The sequence below is a fragment of the Canis lupus genome, chromosome 32 (assembly GCF_048164855.1).
Source record: "Canis lupus baileyi chromosome 32, mCanLup2.hap1, whole genome shotgun sequence".
In the NCBI taxonomy this organism is placed as follows: domain Eukaryota; kingdom Metazoa; phylum Chordata; class Mammalia; order Carnivora; family Canidae; genus Canis; species Canis lupus.
Window position 1 is genome coordinate 38,146,890 of NC_132869.1, and position 17,436 is coordinate 38,164,325.

General features: G+C 36.5%; 1 protein-coding gene across 9 annotated transcripts in view; it reads left to right on the top strand.

Moving 5' to 3' along the window:
* Nucleotides 1-17,436, top strand: part of LRRC49 (leucine rich repeat containing 49) — a 158,711-nt gene that overhangs the window by 130,417 nt on the left and 10,858 nt on the right. For all 9 annotated transcript variants that reach the window (XM_072809446.1, XM_072809449.1, XM_072809444.1 and 6 more), the window contains 3 exons: nt 7,268-7,453; nt 10,836-10,945; nt 15,330-15,483. In XM_072809446.1, coding sequence (XP_072665547.1) covers nt 7,268-7,453; nt 10,836-10,945; nt 15,330-15,483 — 450 coding nt within the window. The remainder of the gene's footprint in view (nt 1-7,267; nt 7,454-10,835; nt 10,946-15,329; nt 15,484-17,436) is intronic.

The window sequence follows — 17,436 nt, forward strand, 5'->3', positions numbered from 1 at the left end:
TTATCTTTAAAGATATGACACAACAAACTGCCCCACTGACATATAGTATAGAAGCAGCAGTTTGAAAAATACCTGGGATTTATGGGAAGGAGATTTATTTACTGGCCTCAGAGCATGTGCTGGAGGGGCAGGGATCTTGTGGAGACTTTTTCCAAGAACAGAAATGCTGGCAGGTGCCATCTCCCTCCCACTCCAAGCCTAGATACACAGACACATGTAGGAACTAGCACGACACCAGCACTCTCCACCTAGCTTGTGAACAGCATGCACCATCCTCACATGCTTCTGTGAACATGCCCCCTCCATCCTGACCTGGGCAGGAGGTTTCCTGAGTGGCTGCAGGTCCCTCCCTGCAGTGGATGGATGCAGACCTTGGTGGCACCATGTACCCTGCAGCTGTACCCTCCTATGGGACCTGTCCCCTCTAATATGCTCTTGACCAGAGTCATTCCAAAGTGGTGCCACAAACCTGACACTGTGAAGCAGCCCCAAAAGGGGCTAACACTACTCCAAAGGGACTCTTGCCCTGGTCAGAGAGGAAGATAACAACACACACCAGTCTGACTGTGGCACCAGCAATGGGCTGGGGGCAGATATTGGGTCTGAGTGCAGGCCTTACCCACCAGTGAATGCTTCTCAGGGGACAACAATGAGAAAGAGCCCTGCTCTGGCAAACACCTGGCCTGACTCAACTCAAGCCAAGACAGCCCCCCTAACTGGTCCACTAACAACATAGGGACCATTTCCCCCTCCCACAACAGGCCAAGAGCCATTGCAAGTGACTGGACTTAAGGGAAACACAGCTCAGCCACAACAGGGCACATGCAACACACACAGGAGATACTACTGAAGTGTACCAGGTTCTGGTGAATAGGGGATATTGCTCTGCAAGGGCACTACAGGACTCTTTATTATAAGGCTGCTACTTTCAAAAGCAGGAGATGAGCTGACATTTTCAACACAGAGAAACAGACAAAGAGAGTTAGACAAAATAGGAAACAGAAATATTCCCAAATGAAAGAACAGGACAAAAATCACAAGAGAGCTAAATGGAATGGAGATAAGTAATGTACCTGATAGAGGATTTAAAGTAATGATTATAAAGATACTCACTTGAAAAAAGAGTGGAGGACTTCAGTGAGACTCTCTGAAGAGATTTAAAAAAACATAAAAAAGAACCAATCAGAGATGAAGAACTCAGTAGTTGAAATTAAAAATACACTAAATGGAATAAATAGTAGACTAGAAGAAGCAGAAGAACAGATCAGCAATCTGGAGGACAGAGTAATGGAGAGCAATCAAGCTGAACAGGGGAGAGAAAAGTAACAATAAAAAATGAAAATAGACTTATGGAACTCAGCAACACCATACGTGTAATAACCTTCACAGAATCAGGACCTCAGAAGAGGAGGACAGAGAAAAGGGGGCAGCAAATTTATTTGAGGAAATAGTAGCTGAAATTTCCCAAAGCTGGGGAAACAGAAATCCAGATTCAGGAGGCATAGAGAGCCCACAACAAAATGAACCCAAGGGGGTCCACACCAAGACACATAGTAATTAAAATGGCAAAAAGTAGTGATAAAAGAATTTTGAAAGCAGCAAAGGAAGAGAAAATAGTTACATACAGGGATAACAGCTGATTTTTTTCAGCAGAAACTTCACAGGGCAGAAAGGAATGGCATGATATATTTGAACTGCTGAAAGAAAGAAATCTGCAACTGAGAATAATCTATTCAACAAGGCTATCATTCAGAATAGGAGAAGAGATAAAGAAATACCCACACAAGGGTCATCTGGGGCTCAGTGGTTGAGTATCTGCCTTTGGCTCAGGTCATCATCCTGGGGTCCTGGGATAGAGTCCCACATCAGGCTCCCCATGGAGCCTCTGCCTATGTCTTCTCCCTCTGCCTGTGTCTCTGCCTCTCTGTATGTGTGTCTCACAAATAAATTAATTAAATTTAAAAAAAAAGAAATTCCCAGACAAACAAAAATTAAAAGTATTCATCAGCACTAAACCAGCCCTACAAGAAATGTTAAAAGGGACTCTGAGTGGAAAGGAAAGACTCTAAGGAGTAAGAAAAGTAGGAAGCACAAAAGCAGTAAAATTAAGTATATCCATAAAAATCACTCAAAGTCTCCAGAAAAAGATGTAAAGAATGACACAATATATCTAAAATGTGGAGGAGAGAGGGATAAAAACTTAGTGCTTTTAGAATGGGTTCAAACTTTAGCAACTATCAACTTAATACAGACTGCTATATGCATAAGATGTTATATATAAACCTAATGGTAACCACAAATCAAAAACCAGTAATTGGCAAAAAATAAAGAGAAAGAAGTCAGCAAACCATGAGAGAGAGCAAGAGAAGAAAGAAACAGGGAAGAACTACTAAAACAAATATAAAATATACAACAAAATAGCAATAAGTACATACCCATCAATAATTACTTTGAATGGAAATGGACTATGCTCCAATCAAAAGACATAGAATGATGGAATGAATAAAAAAGCAAGGCCCATCTATATGCTGCCTACAAGAGACTCTTTTCAGACCTAAAGACACCTGCAGATTGAAAGTGAAGGAATGGAAAAGTATTTATCATATGAATGAAAGTGAAAAGAAAGCTGTGGTAGCCATACTTATACCAGACAAAATAGATGTTAAAACAAAGACTGTAACAAAAGACAAAGACACTATATAATAAAGGAAACAATCCAACAAGAAGTTGTAATAGTTGCAAATACTTATGCACCCAACATGGAAGCACCCAAATACATTAGGCAGCTAAAAACATAACACCCCATTTATATCAATGGATACATCTTCCAAATTGATAATCAGCAAGGAGAAAGAGGCTTTGAAGGATGCATTGGACCAGGTTGATCTAACATATATTCAGAACATTCCATCCTAAACAGCAGAATACATGTTCTTTTCAAGTGCACATGAAACATTTTCTGGAATACATCACATATTAGGCCACAAACTAAGTCTCTGCAAATTAAAAGACTGAAGTCATATCACGCATCTTTTCTGACCACAACACTGTGAAACTAGAAATCAACTACAAAAAAAAAAAAAAATCAGGAAAGAACACAATGGATGAATACATGGAGGTTAAATAACATGCTACTCAACAACGAATGGGTCAACCAAGAAATCAAAGAGGAAATAAAAAATACATAGAGACATGAAAATGAAAACACAATGATCCAAAATCATTAGGATGCAGTAAAAAGTGTTCTAGGAGGGAAGTTTAGAGCAGTACAGGCCTACCCTAGGAAGTGAAAAAAATCTCAAAGCAACCTAATCTTACACCTAAAGAAGCTAGAAAAAGAAGAACAAACAAAACCCAAAATGAGTAGAAGGAAGGAAATTAAAAAAAGAGCAGAAATAAGTGAAATAGAATCTAAAAATAATAGATCAATGAAACCAGGAGCTGGTTCTTTGAAGAGAGCAACAAAATTAATAAACCTTTAAGCCAGATTCATGTGAGAGAGAGAGAGAAAGAGGGCTCAAATAAAAAGTAAAAGAAATAACAACCAAAACCACAGAAATATAAAGGATACAAGAAAATATTATGAAAAATATAAGCCAACAAACTGGATAACCTAGGAGTAATTTATAAATTCCTAGAAACATATAAACTACCAAAAATGAATCAGGAAAAGAAAATTTGAATAGATTGATTACCAGCAATGAAACTGAATCGGAATCAAAACCTTCCAACAAACAAGTCAGGATCAGACAGTTTCACAGGTGAATTCTACCAAACATTTAAAGACAAGTTAATACCTATTCTCAAACTATTTCAAAAAATAGAAGAGGAGGAAAAGCTTCCAAATTCATTCTATGAGGCCACCATTACCCTGATACCAAAACCAGAGAAAGACGTACAATAAAAGAGAGCTACAGACCAATAACTTTGATGAACATAGATGGAAAAGTTATCAACAGAATGCTAGCAAACCAAATCCAACAATACATTTTTTAAAAATTCACCATGATCAAGTGGGATTTAATCCCTGTATTGCAAGGGTAGTTCAGTATTCACAAATCAATCAACGTGATACATCACATCAATAAGAGAATAAAAAAATCATACAATCATTTCAACAGATACAGTAAAGCATTTGACAAAGCACAACATCCATTCATGATAAAAACCCTCAACAAAGTAGTTTTAGAGGGAACACACCTCAACATAATAAAGGCCATATACAAAAACTCATAGCTAACATCCTACTCAATGGTGGAAGACTGAGAGATTTGTCCTGGGATCAGAAACAAGACCACGATATCTACTCACCATTTTTATTCAGAATAGTACTGAAAGTCCTAGCCATGGCAATCAGACAAGAAAAGATAAAAAAGCCATCCAAATTGGTAAGGAAGAAGTAAAACTGTTTGCAGACAACATGATACTATACATAGAAAACTAACAGACTCCACCAAAAACTACTAGAACTGATAATTTAGTAGGTTCACAGGATACAAAATCAATATACAGAAGTTCACTGCATTTCTATACACTAATAATAAAGTCACAGAAAGAGAAATTAAACAGTACTATTTACAATGGCACCAAAAATAATATCTAGGAATAAATTTAACCAAGGAGGTGAAAGACCCATACTCTGAAAACTATAAAACATTCATGAAAGAAATTTAAGGTGACACAAAGAAATGCAAAGGTATTCTATGCTCATGGAATGAAAGAAAAAATATTGTTAAAATGTCCATACTACCAAAGGCAATCTACGGATTTAATGCAATCCCTATCAAAATACCACCAGCATTTTTCAGAGCTAGAACAAACAATCCTAAAATTTGTATGAACCACAAAAATACCAAATAGCTAAAGCAATCTTGAAAAAGAAGAACAAAAGTGAAGGTATCATAATCCCAGATTTCAAAGTATACTACAAAGCTAGTAGTATACTAGTAGTGTACTAGTAGTAATCCAAACAGTATTGTACTGGCAGAAAAATAGACACATAGATCAATGCAACAGAATAGAGAGCATAGAAATAAACCCATGATTATATAGTCAATTAATCTTTGACAAAGGAGGCAAGAATATGCAACGGGAAAAAAAAAAACCTGTCTTTTCAACAATATTGTTGGGCAGCTACATGCAAAGGAATGAAACTGGACCACTTTCTTACACCATAAACAAAAATAAACTCAAAATGGATTAAGGATCTGAATGTGAGACCTGAAACCATAAAAATCATAGAAAAGAACAAAGGAACTTAATTCACATGGGCCAAAGCAGCTTCTTTCTAGATAGGTCTCCTGAGACCAGGCAAACAAAAATAGAAATAACCTATTGGGAATACATAAAAAATTTCTGCACAACAAAGGAAACAGTCCATAAAACTAAAAGGCAGCCTATTAAATGGGAGAAGATATTTGCAAATGACATATCCAATAAAGGATCAGTATCTAAAATGTATAAAGAACTTATACAACTCAACCACAAATACACAAATAATCTTTTTTTTTAAAGATTTTATTTATTTATTTATGAAAGACAGAGAGAGAGAGGCAGAAATACAGGCAGAGGGAGAAGCAGGCTCCATGCAGGGAGCCCAACGTGGGACTCCATCCCAGGTGTCCAGGATCACACCCTGAGCCGAAGGCATCGCTAAACCACTGAGCCACCCGGGCAGCCCATACACAAATAATCTAATTTAAAAATGGGCAGAAGACATGAACAGACATTTCTCCAAAGAAGACAAACAGATAACCAACAGACACACGAAAAGATGTTCAGCATCACTCATCATCAGGGAAATGCAATAAAAAACAATGAAATATCACTTCACACCTGTCAGAATGGCTAAAACCCAAAAGACAAGAAACAACAGGTGTTGGCTAGGATGTGGAGAAAAAGGAACTTTTATGTACTGTTGGTGGGAATGCAAACTGGTGCAGCCACTGCGGATGAAGTATGGAGGTTCCTCCAAAAATTAAAAATAGAACTACTCTACCATTCAGTAATTGCACTACTAGGTATTTACCCAAAGAGTATGAAAACACAAATTTGAAGAGTTATGTGCACCCTTATAGCCAAACTATGGAACTATGATGAATGGATGGACACTTGGGTGATATTTGGCAAGATTTTATTCTTTTTTAATGGCTGAATAATATTCCATTGTATGTAGTATGAATGTATATGTATATAAGGATATATGCAATAAACATATATATTTTATATATATATGTATATATATGAAAAAAGAGAAAGATCAAAAAACAGACTCAACTACAGAGATCAAACTGATGGTCACCAGAGGGGAGGTGGGTGGGAGGATGGGCGAAATAGGTGAAGAGAATTAAGAGTACACCATTGTGATGAGCACTGAGTAATGTGTAGAATTGTTGAATCACTATAATGTACACCCGAAACTAATAGAACACTGTGTGTTAACTGTACTGGAATTAAAATTATTTTAAAAATAAGGTTGAGAAATTAGCTTTTTCCAGTTTTTCCAATTAGCTTTTTGTGGTACTCTTATATTACTTATTAGTATGTATTTGTATTTGTAGAAACTGTGAGTTCTCCCTTGAGTTATTATTGTGTTTTTCTCTGTTAGCCATATAATTTTCTTCACCTGCCCTCTCATAGTTCTTTTTCTTTTGCCACACCATCCTTCGTAAAGAAGATAGATAGAAGTGGAGACAATATGTTCAGAAAAGAGCATCCAATTTCACAGAAAGAACACTTACATTAGCATTTCAGTTTTAATGATTTTCCTTTCCCATGGCCAGTTTAACTAGCCTGTGTAGTAATTGGCAAGATACAGGTAATAATGACTAATGCTTCTCAGAAGCATTGTGAGTCCTGTATTTATAAAGTTCTGGATATTTTATTTCTAATCTTTCCTTTGTAGATTTAATTTCACTGTAAAGCATATAAAATCACTGTAATGAAAAAAAATCACTGTAATGCCTAAAAATCTGAATTATTGAACATTTATTTAATTTTAAGGATCCTAGTTTGCTAGTAAATGGAGTGCATCCTTTGCAGATGGTAAATCACTTTGAATTCAATACTGGGTAGATTAATGGATTCCATCAATGATGCATCAGATGGATTACAATTACATAAATTTAGTAGATTCAGTTGATTTAATGTAATTGAAAATGTATTAGTCAAGCCTAAATTACAGATTTCTTGGGCAGTGATCAGTGAAACTTTAATTTTTAAGATGGTAATTCAGTGTTTAACTCTTTTTTGTGTTTTATCATTGCAGCACCTTAAATTCAAGGAAACAAATCTTGTAATGCTGCAACAATTTAATGCACTTGCTCAACTCCGTCGTGTCGACCAGTTGACAATTGATCCTCAAGGAAATCCAGTTGTCAATTTTACACTCTGGAAATACTATGTACTGTTTAGGCTGAGCCATTTTAGCATGCAGAAAATAAATGGGACCGAGGTAAGCTAAACACCAAGTCAACTGTAGAATGAAAATATTCCATTTTAGGGGAAATAGTAAAAAAATGGCCAGGAATTTCAGGAACCATGATAGAAATTTTGAGAAATATTGTGGGCCTTTCCCAAATCTTGACATTTACAACATTAAAAAGCTAAAAATCTATAAAAAAAAAAAAAACTTCTAAAGCACTAGGCAGCCTTTAAAAATAGCAGCCAAATCATGGTGAATAGCAGATACTTTTACTGTTGTTTGTAAATGTTCAGAAAAGTAAAATGTTGGTAGGGTGACAGTTTTTTAAAAAAACCCACTTAGGTAGGTACTGTGATCTTTGTATGTTTCAAAGTGTTTTGCAGACTGCCGGGCACATGAGAAGGATGGGGAAGTAATACCCAAAGGTCAGCTGACAAGGGTCATGGTAGAGGAAAGGAGGAATAAAGTGAGAAAAAAGGAGAATGTACACAGGGAAAGAAGAATGATTTAAAAAAAAAGATAAGAAATAAGGAAGAAAGGTAAAAGAAGAGAAAGTAAAAATGAGGAAAAAAGGAAATAAAACAAGCATATGTAAATGTCTGGACTGCTTTAATAATATGTAACAGCTGCCTGTGGATTACCTGCACTGTATAACTCAGGCCCCGAATATTATTAGTGAAGGGTTATTTTTCAGATTGATTCTGCTAAGTTTGTCACAAGGGTAATCTTCTTGCTATCCAAAGACCATGTTCTCTAAATACTGTTTTGGAAGAAAAGAGAAACTATGCTTCTTCCACTCCTGTGGAATTCCTGCACTGAATTTGAATCATCCTCCAAAGAAAGAAAATCTCTAATATGCTGCCAGTATTATTACAATTATCTCTTAAAATTCAGAAGACCTCCTTATTGTAAAATGAGCTGTAATGAAATTTGCCAGTATAGTGGTAATAGCAACTGTATTTCTCTGCAGCTGATGCACTACAAGTACCTCTGGCCTAGCACTCCAAAAATCTTAGAGCGTTAAGAGACTGGAGAGCTTTGGGTCAGTGTACAACAGCGAAGTGAAATTTGCATCAACCATGGTAGGCTCATAACCACAGTATCAGCCGTCTGTCGAAGATGTAGGATAAATCTGGAACCTTTAGACTACTGATTTCTCCAGCTAGTTCCCTAGAGATTAGAGATTAGATTCAGTCTTGTGTACTCTTGTATACTCCCTTAATACTTTCCCAGAGAGGTTGTGAGTCATTGGTCAGACCTAATAATTACTCCCAAAGTTTTCCAAAGCTACCCTGGACTGGAAGTAGAATAGTTGTTTTGGCTCTCGATGAGTAGTCTCCTTCATTAATGGCCAAACTGTTGACTCCATTAACCTAAGTAGTATGTTAGGTTAGGAGTCCCGCGTCGGGCTGAAGCAGCTGAAGCCTGCTTCTTCCTCTGCTTGTGTCTCTGCCTCTCTCTCTGTAGTAAGTAGTATATTTACCCAGACATGGATCACTAATAGAGGTGTACCAATCTTTGTAAAACCTTGAAATAGGAAGGAATGGTACAATATAATTACATAAAATAGAGAATTATAAAGAACCAATATAACTTACTCTGATTTAAAGTTTCTAAAATGTCAGTGCCAGGGATATTTGACTCTTTATTAACAGCCAAAATAAAGCTGCTTATCTCAACCTTGGCAATGCATAGTAATATTATCCTATGTACCTACTTTTCTTTGTATGTGAGAGAGAGTAATATTGCTTGAGGTAGAATTAAATTTGAATTGTGAGATCAAGAAAAGATGGAGTAGTGGCTTGCACTGGCCACTAGGTGACTATGTTAGACCAAACAATCTTAGTTGTCAGCTAAAGTAAAGATTTGAGAACTGTGAACTCTGAAGGTCTTAGGGAAAGTGTGAGTCTTCAGTGAGTCATGTATATAAGATGCTTGTGAATTATGGGTTTATTTTTTGAAAAATGACTGTGGAGTATCTTACAGCTAGTATTAATGAATTTTGGTAAGTTCCAAAATTTAACTATATCCAGGTTTCTCAGCCTGGGTATAGTTCTCTGTGACATTTTGGCCAGGTAATCCTTTGTTGTGGGAGCTGCCCTGTGCAATATAGAATGTTTGGCAGCATCCCTGGCTTCAACCCACTAGATTCTAGTGGCAGCTCTCTGCTAGTTGTGATAACCAAAAATGTCTCCAGACGTCAAATGTTCCCTAGGGGCCAAAATGGCCGTTGGTTGGGAATCATTGAATTATTTAGACAAACAGATAGTATTTAAAATACAAGCAACTGGAGCAGCCTGGGTGGCTCAGTGGTTTAGCACCGCCTTCGGCCCAGGGTATGATCCTGGAGACCCGGGATTGAGTCCCGCGTCGGGCTCCCTGCATGGAGCCTGCTTCTCCCTCTGCTTGTGTCTCTGCCTCTCTCTCTGTCTCTGTGTCTCTCATGGATAAATAAATAAAATCTTTAAAAAAAAATACAAGCAACCTTACTTTATATTAAAGAAAATGTGCCCAGATATTAATCCAAGTCCCACTTTCAGCTTTTATTTTTAAAATTTTTTAAGAGATTTTTTTTAATTTGAGAGAGAGCACACAAGTGTGGGTGGGAAGGGGGAGGGGCAGTGAGAGAGGCAGAAGCAGACTCCTCACTGAGCAGGGATCCTGACAGGGGGCTCAATCCCAGGACCCCAGGATGTTAACCTGAGCCAAAGGCACACTCTTAATCTCCCAGAACCCTGAGATCTTGACCTGAGCTGAAGGCAGACTCGTAACTGACTGAGCCACCCAGGCACCCCCCACTTTTAGTTTTTAGTACTTTCTTGGTTAACACAAGAATAAGCCCTCACAGAGAATACCTGTTAAGTTAATCCTTACACCTGGCAAGTTAATCCTTGTGGAGAGAAAGGTGGACATAATATTAGACTGAACAAGAGTATCCTTGTTTATCTAATGTTCCATCTCTAAGAAAGGGACAAAATTATTCTTACAGAAGCAAAGTATGAGCAATACCTTGCTTTACCTTTGACATATTATTAAAATGAGTCTATTCCATTGATACTTGAGAATTTTCACCCTCAATCATTTTACTCCAAGAACTATAGGATTTCTGAAAAAAAATTCATTCAGAATTTAAGTTGCCTCAAGTATAATTCTCAAGGAACACTGCTTTCAGACAGAGCTAACTTATCAACTCTATTGTCCTCTATCACCATGAGCCACATTTATACATCTTCATTCCAATTAAGTTAGGGAAGAAAGTGATGTCAGTGAGAACTCTCCTCTCACAGCCCAGGAGGAGGTACTTTCCTGAACTAAAAGAAAATATTCATGCTACAAATTTCTTTGCAATTGCGCTAATTGTGCCAAGCTAGAGACAGTGTCATTTTGTCCCCTCTCCGTTGTATCTCTTCAGGTGACGCAGAATGATATGATAATGGCTGAAAGGCTCTTTGGAATCCTAGCACACGTCGCATCTTCCGAGCTACCCCAGTACCGTCTGATTTCAATTCTGGGTGATGCTAGGTAATCTTTAATTTTTATCATTTTTATAGAATTAATGTTGTAGGGCAGCTCTGGTGGCTCAGCGGTTTAGCGCCTCCTTCAGCCCAGGGCATGATCCTGGAGACCCGGGATCAACTCCCACATCAGGCTCCCTGCATGGAGCCTGCTTCTTCCTCTCCCTGTGTCTCTGCCTCTCTCTCTGTGTCTCTCATGAATAAATAAATAAAATCTTTAAAAAAAAAAAAAAGAATTAATGTTGTACTAGGAAAAAGGAATCAATTTCACACATCTCTTAATTACCATTTATGCATCCCACAAACATTAATCCTGTTTGTCTGTGATTGGCCCTCTTCAAAGTGTTGGGGTATAAAGATGAATAAGACAAAATTCTTGCTCTTGTGTGGCTTATAAGGTAATAATTTAAAGATATATGTAAGCAGTTAGAATGTAAATGTTTCAGATTTCAGAGAGGGCCATAGGAGTATAAGAGAAACCAAGTGCTGTTTGGAAGAACATAAGGGAAAGCTTCACAGAGGAGGTAACGTTTTATCAAGCTCTTTAGGAATGAGTAGGAGTTTTTCAGGTACAGGGTATAGGGGAAAGAGTTCTGCAAAGGTGCAAGGAATTGTAAAAAGTTTAGGATAATTGGAGCATGGGATAATTGTAAATAGTGACAGGAAATGAAGATAGATTTTGATCTGATTTTTTTTAAAGAGTTTTGTAGTCCATTCAAAGCAAAAATAAATACTTGTGCTTTGTAATTAAGTACAATGATCATGCAATTAGATGTATATTCTGGAAAGGCTGCTATTTAAGCAGACAGAGATGGAAGAACTGGTGACTAACCAAGAGGCTCATCATGATAGTCCAAGAGGGAGATTCTGAAGGCATGAACTAAGACAGCGAGAAGACGTATACCTGACACACACTGAGAAATTGTGCATGGATGGAAGGAGAAAGGTCAAGGATGGTATGTCAGTCATGATTCAGCTATAGATAAGAGAATTCATTCTGGCTAGAATTAGCAGAAAATGACTGATAGACAAAGAATAAGTTGTCTATACAATCATTGGAAGGGGCGGGGAAGCAGTCTGAGGACTCCCAGACTAGTAAAACAGAGCCAGCCCACCAAGCAAACTGCCACTATTGCTCAGGGCGCTAGCTGATAAGGAGACTATCGTCTCAGTTGCAACCTTCAGGATCCACTTGGAACCGCACTTTAACTACATTGAGGATCAGGAATTTCCCCACTCCTGTGCCCAGAACTTGGTTGCAGAACCATGTTTCCCTAATGGAATTTGTACCCAGAAAATGGGTAACTGTGTGCTACCTCTACTCTCCACTGAGCTCAGTTCTGGTTTCAGGTCTTACCCAAGTGTATCTGATTGGGAAAATCCTAATCCCATTGAAAAAACCTGTAGAATTACTTGAAAAAAAGTTCCAAAGGAGAGAATGCTACAAAATGCACAGTGAATGCAAGAAATAGGAAGCATTGAATTAAAAAAAAACTAGTGGTGTGGAAATAAATAAATAAAAATTATAGTTATCAAAAAAATTATAGTTATCAAAAAATTAACGTATTAGGAAAAATAATTTAGTCACCTGAAAATAAAAATCCCAGAAAGTCCTAAGGATAAGAAAGTTAAATTTGCTAAGTTTTTTTTCCCCTTAGGAGTAATAATAGGTACTAATTAGCACCAGAAGTTGGTGGAAAAATACATGTTTAACTATGTATATTAAAATTTTAAGGGCTGCCATTAGGAAGAAAGACTAGATGTATAGATTCCAAACCACTAAAAGGAAAAAAGATCAACAAAAAGCTAGAAGGGAAGAAAAAAATAAACACTAGTTATAATAATATTAATGAATAAAATTCCCCTATTAATAGATAGTAGTCATCAATAGCATTAAAAATTGAGTTACATGTTATATTTGAGAAATAACCCTGAAGAAAACAATATATAAAGTTTGAAAATAATAGAATGAAAATATGTAACAGGGAAATGCCAACAACAGCAACAAATAAATCTATGACTATTAATATTAGTGATACTAGAATTGATGACACCAAAAGCTATAATCTACAAAAAAAGATGATAATCATGAAACTTAATGTAACTAAGCTCCTAAAGTTATCAACAAGTACAAGTATACATTAACAAATTCATGTTATGATAGATACTTATCTAATGGATCAGTAGATCAAATAAACCAAAATAAAAAAGAATATGAAGCATATGAATAACACAGTTAATGCACTTTATCAAATAATTGTATTTATGATTTTATTTCCAGACTCTTATTCCCAATTCAGAAACAAATTCTGTTCAAATACCTGTGAAATGTTTGCGAAAATTGGACATATATTAAATTCAAAGAAAGTCTCCATGTTTTCCAAAAAACAAACAGATCACTTTTTTCTAATCATATCATAAAATTAGAAAATAATGAGCCAAAAATTTACGCAGTTCATGGAAACAACAAAGAAACAGGAGAAGCAGCTTGGTTTCCCAGAAAACAAAATACAACGCCTTTAAACTTAAAAAAGATGTTTAACCTCAAAGTCATAGACATGAAAATTTTAAAACAATAAGACAACTTTGTTGGGGAAAGACTACAAGTTTGATGGTATACAGCATGTTGAAACAGAATTCTTTTACAGCTGGTGGCGTAAGTTGAGGCAATTCTTAGCAATACCTAACAAATGTTACATTTATGTTCCCTATGGCTGAGTAATTTCACTTAACGGAATTTTTTTCAGATAGTGTTTTACATGAGCACAAGGATTTTCACTGCAGCCAGTGTTTATAATAGCAAAAATATGAAAACTCACTAGATTTCCACTAATAAAGTACCAATGACTTGCAACTCAAAAAATAGAGGTTCTGATGTGAAACAGTCTGTAAGATGTCTTAGAAAATAAAAATGCAAGTTATAGAGCAGTTTTATAGTGTATTGCAGTTTATAAGAAATGGGGCAGACATTTCAAAGATGTCCTTGTGTAATTTTTAACTATTTGATTTTTTAAAAATGTCTCCCCACATCGGGCTCCACTCAGCAGGGAGTCTGCTGAAAGATTCTCCTCCCCCACGTCCGACCCCTCCCCCCTGCTCATTCTCTTTGTCTCTCTCAAATAAATAAATCTTAAAAAAAAAAAAATTAGTGAAAAATTGATTATTTGAAAAGACTAATGTAAGTGATATAAAATTTATAAATGCATAGCTTTGGTAATTAAAAAGTCAAGAAAATGCAGGTTAAGATCTATATGTTACTCACCTTCTTCTTTATAAAAATGAGAAAATTATACTACCTAAATATCCAAAACAAGGGCCTCATTAGGTAAATTTATTAATATTACAATTGAATTTTATTCATTCATTTCATTCTAATGACATAGAAAATGTTTATAGCATTGAATGGAAACAGGTATACAACACTGAATGTTTAGTATGATCTTAACTTTTTACAAAAATTCATAGGAAGAGCCTGCAAAAAAATATATTGAAAGTGAACAGTGTTATAGATTTATAGAGATTTATGAGCTATAGATTTATGAATGATTTTTATCTGTTTCTTTATACTTTTCAAAATGTGTGCTCCTTAAAATTTCTAAAATTGCTCTTACGCTTTTAAATTGGAAAAGGGAAAAAAAGTTTTAAAAGATCTATTCCTCTTTTCTTCCCAATCTGTAGTTCAGTTTACAGTAAAGTAGTAATACCCCTTCACTTAGAGACACCCTATGTCTGGTGGACAGAAATCAACCTGCATGAGAGATGAGTTGCAATTCTCTGTCTAGGCTAATGGGTGTGCCAGTGATGCTCTGAGCACTATTTATGTTTTTCATAATCAAATGAAGTTTCCAGTTTCATTATTTACCTCCTAGTAGGATTTTGCCCCATTATGCTAACACTTGGAGGTTTGGGGTTTTGTTTATTTGGGTTTTGCCTAAAAGTTAAACCAGTATACCATTCCATTTTCTAGCTATGAGTAATACTACTGAGCTGCATAATGAAATTACATACTATTTGTGTGATTTATAAGAGGTAATATATGTTTTACAAAAGATAATGACTTAGAAAATTTGGCCTACTTCACCTTTAATTGGGTTGTTTTGTGTTCTGTGATTATTTAAATTTTGTATTGATTTCTTTGGGGTAGAGTTTGTTCCCTTTAGAAATGGTTGAGACATGTTTATGTTGATGATTGGTAGTTATGAAACAAAAGAATTTGGGTTGACAAGCTTAATTAGTAGAAAGATTGGGATATTGAACTGAGTTCAAATAAATAACTCAACCTCATAAAACAGACATTCCAAAAAGCATATGCTTCCCTCGAAAGTCAACAAAAAATAGACACATTTTAATAAATCCTTTGGTAACTCTCTGTATCTCCTGTCTTTCTACAGAAAGAAGCAATTCCGGTATCTGCTAGAAACCAAAGGGAAAAAACCTGGGCTTGTCAATGAAGAAAACAGCGACAGCAAAAGACTTGTAGGAGAAAACACAAACCGTGCTACGCTAAATTATACAACAAGAGACTTTTATAACGAAAGGCTGGAGGTAAAACCACCATCAGTCTTTGGGATCTGGTGCCTGGATATCTCCCACCAAATGTACAGTCTTGGCGGCTGTACCTTCCCCCCCTTTAATCAGTGGCAGAGATAGCATGTCTGTGTCCTGGAAAGTTAGCCAGCCTTACATTGTGTACAGCTGGAGACAGTAGGCACAATGGTGTTAGGAAGAAGTAGAGCCCATAGTTCCAGTATCTTTATTTCAGTAGGAAAAAAGAGCATTCCAAAGAAATCTCTACCAAAAATCTAGACCAAAGTGGACCAAGGGTTCTGATCTGTCTGAATTAAGGCAAGAGATACGGGCTTGCCGTGAGTACTTCACTGGCCCATGTCAGGTTGCATCCTTGGTGTTCTCATTCACTGCTTTTCATTCTCCTACCCCATTGACTTCTGCATCCTTAATTGCAGGATATCATTTTAACCTTTTCTGTCTCCACTAGAAAAGCTGGAACTAATCCTTACTTGTGTTCAGAGGTTTGTTTGAGGAATATAATGTTAGGGTGCTGCAAGGAAGCCTCATAGGAGCTACAAAGAAGAAAAGTATGCAGGGCCTGCCTTGTTGGAACTCATAAGAAAGCTGAAGAAACAAATCCTCAAAGTAACAATAGAATGTGAAGTTTCTGCAAGAGATTTTGAGGGGACTGAGGGCAAAAGCAAGACAGAGAGCAGGAAGCACTGATGGAGCATCTTTAATGTGCAGGGCACCATAAGTTACATTTATAGAACTCACACAGCTTTTATATATGTAATATATAATTATAACATATATATATATATATATATATATATATACACACACACACACACACACACACACACACACATATTTATATGGCAGAGAAATGGCCAGGCAAGTGGTTTTCAGATGGTTTTTTAACAGCCATGGGACTCTTTATTCAAACCATATTGTAACTAAAAGCCAGTGTGTCAAAACAGCAGAGCAGCTGTTGTTGTCCAGGGAAAAGGGGGGCTTCAGAGCTTCATTTGATTGGATCATCTACTCTTTTCCTTTCCCCTCATTTTACCCTCAATCCTGAAGCATCTCTTCGGAACCCATAGGGCTCTAAGGATTACAGCTTAAAAATAAATGCTTGAAAACTCAATGCCATTGATATTTTTATAGCATTCTAAAAGGTGTTCAGATTCTGCTTTAAATTCCTCTAGACCAAAAAGGATGACTGCTTCATGAGGTTTTGCTTTTTATGTGAACAGCTCCATTGCTGAAGAAATTCTTATCCATGTGAGGCTGAAATCTGCCTCCTAATAACTTTGAATTCATGATCCTAGAACCATATTTTGTAGAAAAGACAATTAGTCCCTTTCTCATGAAAACTCTTTAAATACTTAAAGTTAATACCTTGAAGTCCCCAATCCCACCCTGCCCACCACATTCATGCTTTCACTCATTCAAAAATGATGGTTAAGCACCTCTCACACACACTATTGGAGCTGTAAGAAGTCACTGTCCTTATCCTCACAGATTTCACATCCTAATGGAGGAGATAGACATATACAGGGATGGGTATAAATCAGTATATCAAGAGAGTAGAGGAAAGATATCTTACCTAGATCAAGCGAGGCTTTCTAGAGAAGAAGCTTCCTGATTCCAGTCTTAAATGATAAAATGTAGCTGTATGCAAAGGGAAAAGGACAATTCTGAGAAATAGCAAAGTATGAATAAAAGACATAGAAGCATAAAATAGACAATCACAGAACCAGGAAGTTTGAGCAGTTCAGTCTTCAGAAGCACAGAGATTGAGATAGTGTATGATAAGAGACTAGAAGGATAGTAAGATGGCTATGTGAGAGAATTGAATATAATCTTTGGCCCGTGGGAGCTTCCTGATGTGGTCAAAACAGGAAAATGAAAGCCAAACTGACAAGATTACAAGTCCTTGTCTTCTAGAAGGCACTCGGTTCCGTGAGCCAAAAATTAATACTA